The sequence below is a fragment of the Mangifera indica genome, chromosome 20 (genome assembly GCF_011075055.1).
Source record: "Mangifera indica cultivar Alphonso chromosome 20, CATAS_Mindica_2.1, whole genome shotgun sequence".
Classification (NCBI taxonomy): domain Eukaryota; kingdom Viridiplantae; phylum Streptophyta; class Magnoliopsida; order Sapindales; family Anacardiaceae; genus Mangifera; species Mangifera indica.
Window position 1 is genome coordinate 894,816 of NC_058156.1, and position 18,219 is coordinate 913,034.

General features: G+C 29.6%; 2 protein-coding genes across 3 annotated transcripts; both read left to right on the top strand.

Moving 5' to 3' along the window:
* The first annotated feature begins 104 nt into the window (after positions 1–104).
* On the top strand, positions 105–2,955 carry LOC123204417 (ubiquitin-conjugating enzyme E2-17 kDa-like). Of its 2 annotated transcripts, none has more exons than XM_044621047.1 (5): positions 105–242; positions 388–470; positions 1,101–1,228; positions 2,356–2,460; positions 2,616–2,955. In XM_044621047.1, the coding sequence occupies exons 2-5, from the start codon at positions 401–403 to the stop codon at positions 2,757–2,759; spliced, it is 447 nt and encodes a 148-aa protein (XP_044476982.1). In that variant the 5' UTR covers positions 105–242; positions 388–400; the 3' UTR covers positions 2,760–2,955. The 2 variants fall into 2 exon arrangements, with proteins under 2 accessions (XP_044476982.1, XP_044476983.1); XM_044621048.1 differs by having other exon boundaries at positions 123–242; positions 385–470.
* Positions 2,956–11,940: 8,985 nt separating this feature from the next.
* Positions 11,941–13,601, top strand: LOC123204247 (ethylene-responsive transcription factor CRF2-like). The gene has a single exon (XM_044620845.1). It carries the CDS (start codon positions 12,413–12,415, stop codon positions 13,400–13,402), a length of 990 nt encoding a protein of 329 aa, XP_044476780.1. The 5' UTR covers positions 11,941–12,412; the 3' UTR covers positions 13,403–13,601.
* The last annotated feature ends 4,618 nt before the right edge of the window (positions 13,602–18,219 follow it).

Sequence of the window (18,219 nt, forward strand, 5' to 3'; positions counted from 1 at the left end):
GTAAGCAAGTGATGTTTTAATTGGCAATAAACACTAATAAGTAAAATTATCAATTGTTGGATGTGGGGCCCAATAATAGAGATAGATGGCCAATTACAAAACAGCACAAGCGCGTGATTGAATTATTTAATTTATTACAATTTATATAGAAAATTTTAATTATTTCTATTTTAGTGTAAGACTCTCCGTTCCGTTCTCTTCTCCAAAAATCAGATAATAATAACAAGGAGGATCTCTGTCAGGTACGCTCTCTTCATCGTTTCTTCGATTTTTATTTTTTTTTTCTGGTTTTAAAATTTTTTTTCTGTATTCTGTATCGTAGCCAAGGCTGATCTAGGTTTTATTTTTTGAATTTTTTGAAATATAAAACAACAATAACAATAGCAGAGAGAAAAAGGTTATGGCGCGGAATCGGATCTTGAAGGAACTGATGGATCTCCAGAATGATCCTCCTACCGGTTGCAGCGCTGGTTCGTTCTCGAACTTTCTCTTTTGGTTTATGCTTTTGTTGATCTCGTCGTTTTTTTATTCTGATTTTTTAAAATCATTTTTGTCTGATCTTGTGATGTTTGGTGTATCTCTAGATTTTATGAGCTGTTTTAAGATATTTGTCTAACTTTGTGTGTATATCAGAAATTTTTGGGAAAAAAATGGAGTTCTAAGATATTATGTGTTGCAGGTTAAGCAGAATTTTTTATATGCTGAAAATTTTTCTGTGAGAGTTCGATTTTTTACTCCTTTTTTTTTTTTTTTTTTTGTGGTCTTTGTGTTTTGTAAGCTTTTGGTGTTATACTTTTGGTGTAAACTGCAGTATTTGTTATACTGCTAGATGATAAAGATATATTGAGGATGCAGACTGAAATTGAATGGTTTTATTTTCCTAACCATGGCATGTTGAAAACAAATGAAATTACGCAAGCCAACATCATTTTTTGTGCAGTTTTACTATATGATACAAAGCTATTTACCATCATGATTCCTTTCTTGACAGCATGTTTAGAGGAAAGCAAAAAATTAAAAATTTCATCTTTCATCTTCCTTTTGTGCAATAGCTTACGCAATCTGATTTTCTTCTTCTTCATTTTCACGTATATCTGTAGGCCAAGTTGATGAAGACATGCTCCATTGGCGAGCAATCATTATGGGCCCTCCTAATAGTCCATACGCTGGGGGAGTGTTTCGAGCCACAATTCATTTTCCTCGAGACTATCCACTTGGGCCACCTAAGGTAACTATTAAACTTTGACTGTTGGAAATCACAACTTACTTTTGAAGGGTTAAGCTGTCTATTTTTTGTTTTCATAACTTTTTAACCTGTTTTAGTATCAACTTGCAGACGTTTATTCCAATCTATACATCATAGTTTTTAGATCTCAACATATTGTTAGCATGAAAATTTGAAGGGTTGATAGTTGATATCAATAACATAGTTTTGCTTGCTTTGTGGCTAGAAAGGGAGTATTTTGATGTGTAATCCTATGGTAGCTCAGTAAGCATGACATACAAGATACCCTATTGAAGTTAGGTGGCTTTTGTTTAGAAATTTAGAGCATCACCTCATGTTATAATTTGAGTATTAACGTTCTTGTTTTCATTTTAGTTTCTAAAGGTGGTTCTCATTGGATGGGTAGTTGGTTTGTCTTGCTGTGGTTGCTGATTAGTTGTTAACCAAACGGAATATACATGTATATAATCTTGTTTTGAAAACTAGATTTACTTCTAATCTAATCTTCTTTGGAGTTAGAACCAAGTGATTAATTGTGTGAGGCCCCCATTTATTGTATAGCCTGGTCTGGCATTACATTATAATGATTTTTTCTTTGTCAGCATATGATTTAAAATTTGAAACTAGTTTGCGGTCGAAAGATGGTTAATGCATTTCAAGAGACCTGGATTCTCTGTCAATCAGAAGTCGTTGACTTTTCTTTCTTAGTATAATTTTTTTTTCTCATGGGTAATTGCACTGGAACTTCACTGTTATGTATTACTCACTTTCTGAAGTTTCAGTACTTTTATCAAAAAGACCAAATGCAATTCAAGGTCAAGGTAAAATACCTTTAACTTTGGGTTCAACCACAATATACCATAGCCATTCTTTAGGTTTGGGCTTCACTTGTCATCATATGTATGCTTTCAAACAGACATCCAACAGCCAAAATATCAGTCTCTTCCCTTTGTTTTCATGAAACATGTTCACTTTGTAACTGAAGCATTCCTCAACTAAAATAGTCATCTCCAAACGTGTACCCCTTTTTGAGATGGTACCCCAGGTTTCCTCAATGGGTGAGAGCAAATGAAAATTTCAGTTCTTCAACTCACATATCTTGACTTTTGTTTATTTGGAAAATTTTGCAGGTTGCATTCAGGACAAAGGTCTTTCATCCTAATATCAACAGCAATGGTTCGATTTTCCTCGATATATTAAGGAAGCAATGGAGCCCCGCCTTTACCATGTCCAGTGTAATTAACTCCTTTTTTCTATAAAAGTTTATGTTATGTTTGCCTACAAACAAAAGATTTAGTTTCAAAACTATTTCTTTCAAATTACATATGATTAACAGACCTGAAGTTTAGTTTTGGCGATTTTGGTAAATGACTTATTTCTTTAATTAAAGGTATTGCTCTCGATTTACTCGCTGTTAACGGAACCAAATCCTGATAACCCATTGGTGCCGGAGATTGCCGACACGTACAGGACTGACAGGAGCAAGTATGAGACAACTGCTAGGAGCTGGACCCAGAAGTATGCAATGGGCTAATTTGATGCAGGTGTGTGTAATGTGAGGGCTTCTTTCCTTGAGGCTTCAGTCTTTAAACTACTACTATGATGTATGAATGGAGAAGTTTGACATGTCTCCCTCTTTAACGTGGGACCATAAGGGAGAGTTATGAATTCAGTCGTCCAGAAAACACGTTTACTGCTTTTAATTGTTTGTATTGAAATTATCTTTCATACTTTGATGTGTGCTATTGTCAAAATCCTTCTCCCCTGATGAATAATGCTATATTTATTGACTTTTCTTACTAATTTATCCATAGAAATTGACGTGTACAGATGTGAGTAGGTGTTTTTTTGAATTAAAGAGAAAACAAATAAGTAGAGCATCCAATCAAATTTATACATATAACTTTGTATGAATTAGTAAGAAAATTTAGTAAGTGTACTATTATTCAATTTCTAAACTATCAGTTAAATCTGTGTACCTATGTAGGACTAGAGTCAAAGTGAGTGTGTCTGGGTTTGATACGAGCTTTGTTTGAATAAACTTGAACTCAACATATATGAACTTGAGCCGAAACCTGAGTTAAAATATATTGAAAAACTGATCATGAACTCGAATTCGAGTCTAACATATATGACTTTGAGTTCAAATTGAGATTAAAAAATGTTTGAAAACTAATCACAAACCTAAACTTAAGTTAAATTATGTTAAAAGAAATTTTTAAATGACACCGCACAAACTATAAGGGAACTAAATTGAAGTGAATTAGTTTGGCAAGTTCAAGCCAAGTTTGGCTCTTTTATATAAACCTGAGTTTGATGTGAGCCGAATACAAACTCCCGATCCATGAAGCAAGCTGAAAATGAATAAGTTATTCTTCAGGTTTGGTAAGCTTGAGTTATGCCTCTCAAAAAGAAACTTTATCCTGTTTAAACTTGGTTCGGTTTGAATTTAACTATAAGTTCATGTGTTCACTCCTGTAGCTGAAGGGGCTTTTGATGTCCTTGTTCAGTCTCATCCCATGACCATGCATAATCCTTTGTACAAATTCACCGTTCAAAAGGGAGATGGGCCGGTGTTCTTTTTGCCTTGTTATTTGTATAATTAACTAGTTAAGCATTTTTTAATAAGACACTCTAAATGTGAGAATAGTTAATATTCCCGAGAATAGTTAATATTCCCAGCAATAGCTTTGAGGTTCAGCATAAAACTAGCAACCTCTATCGAAGCTTTAAGGAAGCTGCTAAATTTAGAGATGGCTTTGATACCAAGATAGGGGTATCCTGCTGGCCAAGGTATTTATACTATGAATAAAACTATATATGCACAATTCAGTATATAAATAATGTATCATTATATAATTCAGTTATTTTAAAATAACAATATAATAAAATTCAATCACATAATAACACATTATCTATGTATTTAATTATTGATGTGGTTTAATATTGGGTTTTGTATAAACAAGATCAGATGTGGTTTAAATTGTGAATCGATGTGGTTTCTTCGGTTGAACCGTGATACAAAGCAATTAGATTAGTCTGTGTCCCTGTCAAATGAGTCTTACTAGTCATTCCCATCTGTTTCTCATAACCTTGCTGATAGCACCAACTCAATCTGACAAAATCACTCTTGATTCAAATCAAATATTTTAATTTTAATAAAATTATATGTACTCATTTTGAATAACTCCAATTTTTCTCCTACAAAGACTTCGTTTTAGAAACAACTCTAGAATGATTCAAGATGTGTCAAACATTTCCACTGGGCCTAAAAATTATGTAGCCCATTGTTTCCAGTCCATGAATAGTCACAGTCAAAGATCTTTTGAGAGAACTTGCAACACATTTTCAAAAGCCTTAGAATCAAAACAAATTACCCAAACTCGAGATCAGGTTGAACTCAGATCGAGATCAATGTCAGTACTAGAATTCGTCTCATTAACAATTCTTTTCCTTCTTATCCAATGACTCTTTTTCTCTAGTATTGTTATTTACCTTCTCTAATATCTTCATTTTCTATGAGATTATTGTTTATCAGTTCAAATAAACCAAACTTAAACTCGAGTTTAAGGGTGGATATGAATTGAATTGAACTTAAATACCTCTAAGTTTAAGTTCAGTTCGAATAAAAAACAGCTCAATTTGAGTTCGATTCAAATAAAAATGATTTTGTTCGAGTTTGATTCAAATTTATAGTTTAAATCTATAATTCAAATATATGACTTAAATTCTTACTTCAAATTTGTGACTCATTGACAAAACAATATCGTTTAACAATTATTTAACATAATTCAAATCAAATCACAAACTAAGTTCAAACCAAATCGAATTATTTATCTAGCTCGTAAGTCAAATGAATCGAACTCTCTTTAATTTAAATTTTATTCGGTTTTAAAAAGAATTGAATCTTTTTAACTCGGACTCGATTTAAATTTGAACTAATAAATTTAAACTAAATTGAATCAAGCTAAGCCAACTCTTAAGCTTGAACCAATTTGATTCGGATCCAATACTATTCGAGCTAACCATTGTTCAAGTCCAATTCCGATCGAATACACCCTTAGATCATGGCCTGTTTTTGAAACTCAAAAGAGTCAGAAACCGTACTATATTTCCCATAAAACAAATAAAGCTTAGCTGTATGATAATATTAATTTTCTTGTGGTACGGGGAACAGTATGTCCCATTTCATGTCTTTTAATGTTTAACAACGTTGCATTTGGAGTATTTTAGTGAGTAATTAAGATTAATAATTGTATCTTTACACAGAGATATTTATAATTAAAAATTGCACGTGTGATCCCGAATTCGTGCGTGCGAGTTGGAAAGGAAAGGAAAGGAGTAAGCCCCAGAAAATCTGGTTTTATGATTAAGAAAATTTTAATCTTCCATTAATTGATATTGAATCTAATCATCCACTCTCACTGATGGCCACTCGCCACATGCATGCATTACAGTTGCTGAGATGGACATGTCTCCTGTTGTTCAAATCAATTCTATCTCACTTAATATTCAATCACTTATCATTTGCCTTGAATGATTCTCGGTTGTGATGGATTCGACCCAAACTGAGTAGGAAAAGAAAAATTCAAATTTTTGCCACTTTACGACCCTGTTTATACAAATTAACTATACTTTTTGCATTTTAAACATTTATACTATAAAATTTGAACACTTCTTAAATTCTAAATATTAAAAATTGTGAATTGTGAATTGTGAATTGTTGATTGTTAATGTTTAGATTTTTTTTAGTTAGATTTACGGTTTAAAAGGTTTTCAATCGAAAAAATAAAAAATGAATTCAAATTCTAAATTATGTATCTGTAAAAGAACAGATTGATAAAATCGTTAAGAGGTTATTGATCTCACCAACTCTACTTTTACTTAAAGTTGAAGATAACAGTAGTTTAGGGATTATTTAAAAAGTGGGGTAAATTTATATAAGCAAACTCATTTAATGGTAAAAATGTCAATTTCTTATTTAAAAAAAAAGTTCATCCACAAACTCAATTTGAATTCAAAATGATAAATTCAAACTCCATTCATTTTGAATTTAGGGTATAAATCGAACTGAGTTGCTTGCAAATAGTTTGAGATTTAGCCTACGTCAAGTCAGACTCGAGTTCAAGCCACTCAATTCGGTTTTCATATTGAGTTTGAGGATAGCCAACTTGATGAGTTCTAAATTTTATAGTTTCATTTGAATAAAATATCAATAGCCTTTTACAAATTTAAATATTGCACTAACATTTCTAATTTTTTTTTTTTTAAATTTTGAATATAAGGATAGTTGAATTTGTAAATTATAAGGTTTTAAATAATAATTTAAAAAAACAATTCAAATGTAATTTTTTAGTCTAACTTAAATTAATTAATCATGTCTCGAATTTAAACTATGATCTCATCAACTCAATAAATTTGAACACTACTTTAAAGTGATTGAGCCAATCACCTTATGCTAAAATGGGTAAACAATAATGCTGAAACGTAGAGCTTAGTCGTCAAAGAAAAAGAGAAAAATTGTCGACAAAATAATTTCGATGAGACGACGATCTAAATTAAAAATTATATGTGAAAAATAATGGTGGGCAGGCAGAGTAAGAATTGAAGGAACCTAACCCATTAAATTTCTGATCAAACATAAATTCTAAACGAGATTTTTGGTCTCCTTAATGGCCTAACTAAACCCCCTCAATTTCAGGTCCTTTGATTTACTTTTCAACTACATTCCACCATTTATTTTGCACACAAACAAAGCAACCATTTCCAGCAACTTACAGCCAATACCACGAACACAGCCACCTACACCGGTCGGTTCGTAACACTCGAAAACCGTGAACGGCGCCTGTTGAAGACTGTTTGGACGGTGGCGGTTCAGTGGGACCCACCCGTTCTCCCCGGTGACCCACAAGTTCAAAAAATTCATACAAAAATTAAATATATAAAATTAATAAAATTAATAATTATAAAATTTCAGGTTTCATCAGCATTGACCACACAAGAATAATTTATTAATTATTCAAAAGGCCAAGGGACTTTGTCCCACCCAAGGTTTAGTAAAATAACAAATTCTCACCTTTTAATTTTAAAAAACTTAATTAGTTGTTTATTTATTAAAATTTATTGATAGAGTCAAAGGTAAAAATATTTAAAAACTAAAAATTTATCATATTTTCTATCTAAGTTTAAAATTTTAATAATTTTCTCATACCTAAAATTTGAAAAGTGATAATTTTTTTCTAGAGTTTTTTCTACTTTTATGGCAACCACCTCCGATGATTGGCCTTCCCAAACTCCTCTTCTCCGGTCAAAGCATGCAAATATTTGGTCAAAATCATTGGATAAAGATGATTCGAATAATCTTTGTTTGACAAAAATGCATTCCGTCACTTGATGTCTAGTGGGTGATGAAAATGCAGTGAAAGTTGGTTATCGGTCAAAGCCAAGGTGGTCATTAAAGAAGGGAAAAGAAAACGCTAGGAAAAAATAATTATTTTTCAGATTTTAGATAGAATGAAATTTTTAAATTTTTAAATCTAAGAGAAAATTATAATGAATTTTTAATTTTTAATTAAATAATATTTTTATCTTTAATCTTAAAGATAAAATTTAATAGATAAATAAATATTTGGGGTTTGAGAATTCGTCTACTAAACCTTGGGTGGGGAGGAGACTTTTGGCCTATTTGAAATTAATTATTTAAAAACAAGATGATTGAGCAATAATAAAAAAGGAAGCCCGTCTAGGTGAGAGTGCGAGTTGACTCATAGAAGCAAATGGTTACAAAAAAGTAATGACAACAATGATGGGATTTCCCTAATTTGTGGGCTCCAAGTTTGCGTCTTCTTCTTGGAGGAGGAGGAGACGAAAATGTTAAATTAAAGCTAAACCCACATGACTTCCCTAATCATTATTTAATTATACCTTAATTTAACATTAAATTCGACCAAGATCTCTTTACGATTTTGTCCCTTCTCATGTTATTATACCTTTGTTCTCATACGGCTCCAGCAAACTTATGCCAATTCTTGTCTTAATTTGAAAACCCACTTTCTTTTCTAGTTTCTCGATTCTCTATTTTACTTTAATTATTGTAATAGTTGCTTAAGGAAGTATGAAAACTTTTAACATGATTCGATCTATAGTTTAATTGTTCACGTCTGTAAAAATGTTATTAATGGTATACTTAAAAAAATAATCGTGTCCTAGTGTTAGAAATTGTTACTGATTCCGACATAATAATGGTGTAATTGTAATTTTATTATAATTACTTAAATTGTCGAACCATTTTTTTTCTTATCTTATTGAGAGTTATTTTTTTAATTTAATCATACTTTAAATAACCACACAAAATAGGAAAATTTGAATTCAATAATCAATTGTATAATAATTATTTTAGATAAATAAAAAATTTAATTTTATTAATTTTATAGGAATATGTTATTTTTATATTAATTTTATTTGATTAGCCTAAAGCTCTTAAATCAAGCTGTCATAATCAGAACCCACCACCCAATAATTAGATATGGATTTGAGTCCCGATTTAATAAAAAATGAGATTCTTTAATAAAAATTAAAAAAAAATTCTCTATAATTGAGAATAAGCTAAAAACAAAAACATGTCTCTTACCCTTTGTCCCCATTTGTATTCTTTTATATTAATATTTTTTACTTAAAAAATTAATATATATTTACAGTTTTAAATTATTTATATTTTTTAAATTTATTTTTATTTTTATTGTATACAATTTTTCATTTTTAAAGTATTTTTATTTCTTTTTAATGATTTTTTTCTTTGACAACTTGTCGACATAATTTTCAACATTTTCTGATAGATTTTTTAGCCCAAACTATTTAGATTCTAACTGAATTCAAACTGATTTTTATTTGAATATGGGTCAACCTAAACCTACCCAAGAAAAAATCATTACAAAAGGAAAAATATATACTTAATATATATTCATAATAATCAATTATTCTCCTATACAAGTGAAGAAATTCCATTAGAGGAAGCCAACAAAGCTGGACGGCTCTTCTTTGTCTGACAGATTGTTCAACGAGTTTCCAAACAAACTCTTTTGGGCTTCCGGCCCAAGTCCCTAGAAGTTAAATTACCCCGGTACCCTTCGCTTGATTTATTAATTAATAATCCTAGTGGGATTTTAGGTGTATTATGATACCTATGGCCGTTCTGGCTCTCATCCGAATCCAAAGTAACGCCGTTAGTATTTGCTTATTACAAGAACAGTGGCCATAGTGGTCTTTTTATATAATAAAACATGACAGGAGTGTGGGTGGTATCAATTTGTAGCAAAGTCAAAGATAATAACTTCGTGAAACTATGGATCACGTGATGTAATTAAGAACGAGATGCTTATAAATATCATTTTCTTATTATACAAATAAAAAATAATATATAAAAAATATTAAATTAATATAATATAATAAATATATTATATTATACATTATAATATATATTATTAATACAAATCAATACACTTCAAAAAAAATAATGATATAATATAAAATACATATAAAAAAACTTAAAATTTTAAGAATATTTGTTATATTTTTTAAAATAATGATGTATTAATTAAATTTTTTGACTATTTTTTAAAAATTATATAATATGATATTATACGTGATTCGACTATTATAAACATAAAAGAGTGAAACACAAAAAGAGAATCACTGTTTTGAAAATTAGACCGAACCAACTAATTCAATTGATTGAATTAGGAACCGGCTTTAAGTTCAGTGTAGTTAATATTAAAAAATGGTTTATTCGTTGTCTAGGTCAACTTGGTCAAAACCGACATAATCGAGTTTGACTAAAATTTAGGGTATTTTTTAAAAATTTAATTATTTTTGAATAATTTAATTATTTTAGATTAGATTAGATAAATTTTTAAAGGTTTGTAAAGAAAAATAAGTTCAAAAATAAAATAAAAAAGAATAAACGATTATTTTATATATTTTAAAATGTTGCCTATAGATAATAATTTATAAAATTATGTTTTTTTTCATACTATAAGATTGAAATATTTTTTATTTTAATTATTTTATTAAAATTAAATAAATAATTATTATTATTTAAAAATAATATATTCTAATCTTTATAGGTATAAATATCCTAATTAATTTTATTTTTTATAAAATTTTAAATAAAATTTATTTAGTCTAATTTAATGATTAGTTAAACTCGTTAATTTTTAGCCAAACTATAAATTAGTAAAACAAAAAGATTTGATTATCCGTTCGGTTTTAAAAACATTGTTACGGAAGAGAACTGACTTTTTCTTTTCATCACACCGAACGGCTGCTATTTAGTCTTACTAATTAATTGAAGGACACGTGTTAATATTCGATTGGACAAAATAAGAAGGTGAAAACAGCGAGCATGGTAAAAAACATTTGGTTAAAAATGGCTCCAAGTCCGAGGTTGCTTGCCATGCTTCCCATGTTAGCCCCAGCTGACAGCTGTAAAATATTTAAAAGATGTGTAAATTCCAATTTAGTACCCAAGGTTTGGCCCAATATTTTGCAAAATCAAACTTTATGAATTATAAAGAATCTGACACAATATTAGAAAATTAAAGTGTCATAATATTCTTAACTAATTCAATTTTTAAAATTATCTTATCAAAAAAATTAACAAAAATAAAAAAAATTAGATTTCCCATTTATATAAAGCCCTCTTCTTTTTATTCACTTGCTTCCTTCTATTCACTCTCTTCTTTCTTAATTCCCTAATTGACATTTATCACGTTTTTTTTTCCGACAATCCACCCCACAGACTTAATCCCTCAATTATCCTCTCTCCCATACTACCATTTTTATCCCTCCTATTACACATGTTGTCAACCCCCATTGCCCTTTCTCTTATTGTGATATGAGTTTTTTAATACGGGTCAAAGCTCATAACTACAGTAAAATTATTACAATGATAAAAGAGTGACATTAGTAATTAATGAAATTTTCATCCACCAATAAATATTTATCCAAAAAAAATGGCAATTAAGATTCCTAATGAATTCCAAAGTTATATTGTAAGTTTTCAAATATGTGAAAATGGTCATTTGGTGAGATCATTGTTAGGAGAAAATTAATATATTACCCTTATGATGTTTGGTTTTGGGTGTAAAGTGTTATTCTACTATCAAGAGATGAAAAATCGTTCTTGGGCCAAACTTTGTGGTTGGGTGAAATAGTAAAATTTTCGCCAGGCCAGCATGAAGTGTACTGTAACGGACCTTTTGAACTGGTGGAAAATGACTATACGCCCTTGGAAATTTAATAATTGTTAATTAGTTGGTAATTAACCAGGATTAAGTACCAGAGATTAAGATTAAAGTTCTTTAGTCAAAGGTAGACTGAACCAAGTGTCCGGCCTCACGTGACCTGAATCCCGACTTTCGAGAGGAAATCTTTTGCCTAGTCAGCTCTACTCCACATTTACCATTGGATCTCCTTTTTATAGGGCCCAGTTCTGCCACGTGTAAAATCAAACATATTTCCTGTTTACGCGGCGCTTCGTAAAAAAAAATCTCCTCAACTGACCGGAATCTCTTCATCTCCGGTGGCATAAATAATTTTTTATTAAAAATTAAAAAATTAAAAATTTTATAATTAAATGCCACTTGAACCGGTTTAACTGATTTACGAGTATTTGGGATCCTATAAAATAGCCAATTTTGGTTTCCACCTCCACTGTGCTTCTTCTACTCAAGCTTTCTCTCTTCTTGTTCTTCTGTTCTCTGAAAACAGATTCAAAAAGTCACTGTAAAGGCACTGTCCGTTAAAAATCGGTGGTGATTCGGAAGATTTATTCGTTTTCCTTTTTCCTGGTAAAGCTCTTTACAACTGAAGTTCCTTTTCCTTTTGGTTCATGGTCTTTCTCCTTCCACCATATCCCTATTCTTCTTTAGGCTTATGTTCTCTGGGCTTTTTCCATTTTCTCCTTTTTAGAGTGTAACTTTCATTGAAATTTCTCCTTCTTTAATGACTTCTCTCCGTTTTAAGCTTCTCTTTAAAGTGTGCTCTCTTCATCAGCTTTCTCTTTAGCCCTCTTTATTCTCCTCGTGTCTTGCCTCAAAGGAATCCGTCACTCCCTTTTTCCACTATTTTGCGCCTCCTCATCCAGCCGCTCACTTCACTTTCAATGCGAATCTGAAAAATTAATCATCCATGGATCGTAGTATTATCCCTTCAATCATATACTCTGAACATTTTAACCACACCAAACTTCTGGCTCCTTGCTCAACAAAATCTCCAGAAATGAAGCCCCGACTTGTGAGGATTTCAGTCACTGATGGTGACGCAACGGACTCCTCTAGTGACGAGGAATGTGAGCTTCACACGCGACCTCGGGTCAAGAAGTTTATCAACGAGATTACCATAGAGTCTTGTTCCAACGAAAACGACGCCGTTTGGAGGGGCAAATCAAGGATTGCAAGGAAAAAATCATCTGTGAAAGTTGGAGTTCGGGCGAACCTTAAGCCGGCCATGAAGCAACCGGTTGGTAAGAAGTTTAGAGGTGTACGACAGAGACCCTGGGGAAAATGGGCGGCTGAGATTAGGGATCCTCTGCGACGTGTACGGCTGTGGTTAGGTACTTATGATACTGCTGAAGAGGCAGCCATGGTTTATGACAACGCGGCCATTCAACTGCGTGGACCTGACGCCCTCACCAACTTCACTACACCTCCTCAGAAACTTCCGCCGCAAACTAAGAAGGCTGTTAGCTCCGGCTATAACTCCGGTGAAGAGTCTCACAACAACATTACCAAACTCGACTCTCCTGTCTCTGTCCTCCGCTGTCCCTCGCCTTCTAACGAAGAAGCCGAGTCAGAAAGAAGCAAAGAAACGCGAGATGTCGCGAGTGAAGCAACAAATATCCGAGAAGAATCGCCTGCGTCGGAAAGTTTCTCGGAATTCACAGATTATTCGACGTTCGATACATTGTTCAGTAACAATGTTTTCGATTTTAACACCTCCGTACCTGATTTATTTGACGAGGACAGTGTAAAAGCTGGTTTTTACCAGTTTGATTTCGATAAGATGTTTTTAGATTCTGACCCGGATTTCGGGTTCCGACTTCCGAGTTGGCGAGCTGATGACCATTTTCAAGATATTGGTGACTTATTCTCTTCCGATCCTCTTATCGCTGCTATTTGAAGTTCTGTGTAAAACCGAATCTGTTCATTGCGAATGCCGGTTTTTCGGCAAGTTTTGTCATCGGCGGGAACTGAAAAAGTCGGATGTGTTTGTTATTTATTTATTTATTTTTGTTTTCAATTTTGTTTTGTATTTTGTTATTTTATAATAATATATATTAACTCCGTCAAAGTAACGGTGACGGATGAGTTTGGCTAAATGTTGGGCCCTTTCTTTTAATCTTTTGCACTTTTGACCACATTATGTGGAGCACGTGACCGGAGGCATGCTAACTAAATGCAAAAAACACACGTACGGCAGCTAACACTGGCTGCTTCGCCTTCTAATGATAAAAAAAAAGCCCAAAAGTTTATTCCAATGAGTGATTTAGCCTATTATTAAATTTACAAAAATTTAAACATTACCTATCAGCCACTTTTTGTTAAGAGTAAAATTTTAGGGTTTATTTTTCAAAATCTAACTTTTTGGACATTCAAATGGCTTCTAACAATAGTTTTTAGCCCATCGGACTCTCTCTTCTGACATGTTCTCTTTGTGATCAAAATTCCTCTAAAGTGGCTTGGTTTCGTCATGCACAAAGATGAAAAACTAATTTGTCTTTGTGCACAATGACTCTTCGTCTTTGATTTGTTGTCATGAACCAACGACAAAGAACAAGTTGAAGCGAATCGACGAGAGCCAATAGGAATTTGGGATTGATCAATGACATCGATGACAACTGATGAAAAGATCAACGATGAGAACCAACTCCTTTGTCTTCAACGACAAAACCAAACCACACCGAGAGGATTCCAATAGGATAGAGTGTGTTGGGAGAGAGAGTTCGGTAAGCTGAAGAAGACAACTAGAAGTTGTTTCAATGATCGAAAAAGTTGGGTATTGAAAAATGAACCATAAAGAGAAAATATAATTTTTTAAAAAATAAGATAGAGAGAAATATGAGTTTTTAAAATTAAAAGGGGTGAGATAAAATTTTATTTACTGATAAAATAACGATTTTACTCTTATCATTAATAAAAAATCTTAATAGAAAATAATTAATGAATAAGTATTTAGATTTGTAAAACCTTATAAATATGGGTTTGAGAATTCACAAACCCTTGGGTGAAAATAACTCTTTTGACCCAAAAAAACAAAAAACTTGCTTTTGCTTTCTTGAACATATTCGCATTACACTGTTGGAATCAAAACTCTTTACAGCACAATAAATTGATGTTGGTGAGTGAGATTTCAATGTGGTGCATTCATAAGTGAGATATTCGAGCGAAGTTTGAACCTGTGTTGACTCATGCTTAGTGAATTTATAAAAACCCATTTGAACTTCAACTTGTTTAAACTAGTTAGTGATTTCAGTGGAGGGTAATGGTATTGATGATTGGATATATAGTATCATTAGCCAATTTGTTCGAGTTAGTAAGTGATTTCATTGGAGGGTAATAGAATTAATGATTTGATATATAATATCATTAGCGTAAGGGGATTTAAACCTAATTACAAAATTAAACTTCAATTGAATTAACTTAATTTAGATCCAACATTAATAATAAAAAAAAGTCAATTTTATAGCGTAGCTATCAAAAAAAAGCTTACAAGAAGCATTGATTCCATTGAACTTTATAACACGCTTTTCTATCCTCTACACAAGGAGGAACAAACTTCAGCTACAATCAAGAGTGGAAAAGCGAAGACACAACAGTAAGTAATTACAAACTTCTTGTTTTTTCATCTTTGATATAAAAGTTATTATTTAAAATAAATATAAAAATTTTGAGTAATATTATATATATATTTTTTATATATATACACATATAAATGTATAAACATATAATTAGATATTATTTTATTATTAATTCAAAATCACTCAGTCATATTATGACACATTCATATTTGTGCATATTTGAGTACAAAAAATATGTAGACATAGTTTTATTAAAATTTTTTAAAAAATTTCGTATATTAAAATTTTAATTTTTTTTATTATGTATCGAGTATTGTATCATATCTTATAATACAATTTTTAAAATATAAAATGATAAAAAATTGAATTGACACATTTTTATTTTAGAAAATATTATAAATACCTTTAAAATTTTAAAATTTTTCATATACATTTCGATTATATTATCATTTTCTCTAAAAATGATGAAAGAGAAGTTAATTTTATAGTGTAGCTATCAGAAAAAAGCTTACAAGAAGCATTGATTCCATTGAAGCTTTTCTATCCTCTACACAAATTCAGCTACAATCAAGATTGGTAAAGCGAAGACACAATAGTAAGTAATTACAAACTTCTTGTTTTTTTATCTGTGACATAAAGGTTATTATTTGAAATACATATAAAAAATTTGAGTAATATATATATACACATATAAATGCATGATTTATGATTATATATTATTTTATTATTAATTTAAAATCACTCAGTCATATTATGACACATTCATATCTGTGCATATTTGTATACAAAAAATATATACACATAGTTTTATTAAAAATTTTTAAAAAATTTCATATATCAAAAATTTAATTTTCTATATTATGTATCGAGTATTGTATCGTATCATATAATACAGTTTTTAAAATATAAAATAATAAAAAATCGAATTGATAGATTTTCATTTTAAAAAATATTATAAATACCTTTAAAAATTTAAGATTTCTCATATACACTCCGATTATATCATCATTTTTTTAAAAATGATGAAAGAGAAGTTAATTTTATAACGTAGCTATCAGAAAAAAGTTTACAAGACGCATTGATTCCATTGAAGCTTTTCTATCCTCTACACAAGGAGGAACAAGTTTCAGTTACAATCTAGACTGGTAAAACGAAGACACAACAGTAAATAATTGCAGAGTTCTTGTTTTTTCATCTTTAATATAAAGGTTATTATTTGAAATACATATAAAAATTTTGAATAATATTATATATATATATTTTTCAATAAAACTATGTATACCCATTTTTAGTACATAATTTATATACACAGATGAGATATTATCATGTGATTGGATGTTTATTTATCATATGATGACACATGTTTTAAAATTTTATAATTACATGATATATATCACTGTGTATATGTATTGTGTACAAAAAATAAGTACACATAGCATTGCTCATATATTTTTTATACACAAATATATACATATATAAATATATGATCATATGATTGAATATTATTTTATTATTAATTCAAAATCACTCAGTCATATTATGACACATTCATATTTGTACATATTTGTATACAAAAAATATGTACACATAATTTTATTAAAATTTTAAAAAAATTTGTATATAAAAAATCTAATTTTCTATATTATGTATCAAATATTGTAACGTATCATATAATACAGTTTTTAAAATATAAAATAATAAAAATTGAATTGACATATCTTCATTTTAGAAAATATTATAAATACCTTTAAAAATTTAAGATTTTTTATATACACTCCGATTATATTATCATTTTCTTTAAAAATGATGAATGAAAAGTCAATTTTATAGCGTCGCTATCAGAAAAAAGCTTACAAGAAGCATTGATTCCATTGAACTTTATAGCACGCTTTTCTATCCTCTACACAAGGAGGAACAAGTTTCAGCTATAATCAAGACTGGTAAAGCAAAGACACAACAGTAAGTAATTACAGACTTCTTGTTTTTTCATCTCTGATATAAAGGTTATTATTTAAAATACATATAAAAAATTTGAGTAATATTATATGTATATATTTTTAATACACAAATATATACACATATAAATATATGATCATATAATTAGATATTATTTTATTATTAATTCAAAATTATTCAGACATATTATGACACATTCATATTTGTATACAAAAAATATGTACACATAGTTTTATTAAAATTTTTTTAAAAAAATTCGTATATCAAAAATTAATTTTCCATATTGTTTATCGAGTATTGTATCGTATCATATAATACAGTTTTTAAAATATAAAATAATAAAAAATTGAATTGACATATTTTCATTTTAGAAAATATCATAAGTACTTTTAAAAATTTAAAATTTTTCATATACACTCCGATTATATCATCATTTTCTTTAAAAATGATGAAAGAGAAGTCAATTTTATAGCGTAGCTATCAGAAAAAAGCTTACAAAAGCATTGATTCTATTGAAGCTTTTCTATCCTCTACACAAGAAAGAACAAGTTTCAGCTACAATCAAGACTGGTAAAGCAAAGACACAACAGTAAGTAATTACAGACTTCTTGTTTTTTCATCTCTGATATTTATTATTTGAAATACATATAAAAATTTTGAGTAATATTATATGTATATATTTTTTATACACAAATATATACACATATAAATATATGATTATATGATTAAAAATTATATTATTATTAATTCAAAATCACTCAGTCATATTATGACATATTCATATATGTGCATATTTGTATACAAAAAATATGTACACAATTTTATTAAAAATTGTTAAAAAATTTCGTACATCAAAAAACTATTTTTCTATATTATGTATCAAATATTGTATCGTATCATATAATACAATTTTTAAAATAAAAAATAATAAAAAATCGAATTGACGCACTTTCATTTTAGAAAATATTATAAATACCTTTAATAATTTAAGATTTTTCATAAACACTCTTATTATATCATCATTTTTTTTTTAAAAGTATATCAATCTATATCAGTAATATATATTGTATTATATAATATGTTTATTATATCATATTAATTAGATACATTTTATAATATATATCATATTTTATATCATAATATACTAATAATTATATAGGAGATTCGTTTAAATAAAAAACTC

Excerpts from the sequence above, each read along its gene's own strand:
- LOC123204417 (XM_044621047.1), top strand. The coding sequence starts at position 401 with ATGGCGCGGAATCGGATCTTGAAGGAACTGATGGATCTCCAGAATGAT. Across the intron at positions 471-1,100 it reads TCCTACCGGTTGCAGCGCTG|GCCAAGTTGATGAAGACATG; the intron begins GTTCGTTCTCGA and ends GTATATCTGTAG. Across the intron at positions 1,229-2,355 it reads ATCCACTTGGGCCACCTAAG|GTTGCATTCAGGACAAAGGT; the intron begins GTAACTATTAAA and ends AAAATTTTGCAG.
- LOC123204247 (XM_044620845.1), top strand. The coding sequence starts at position 12,413 with ATGGATCGTAGTATTATCCCTTCAATCATATACTCTGAACATTTTAAC.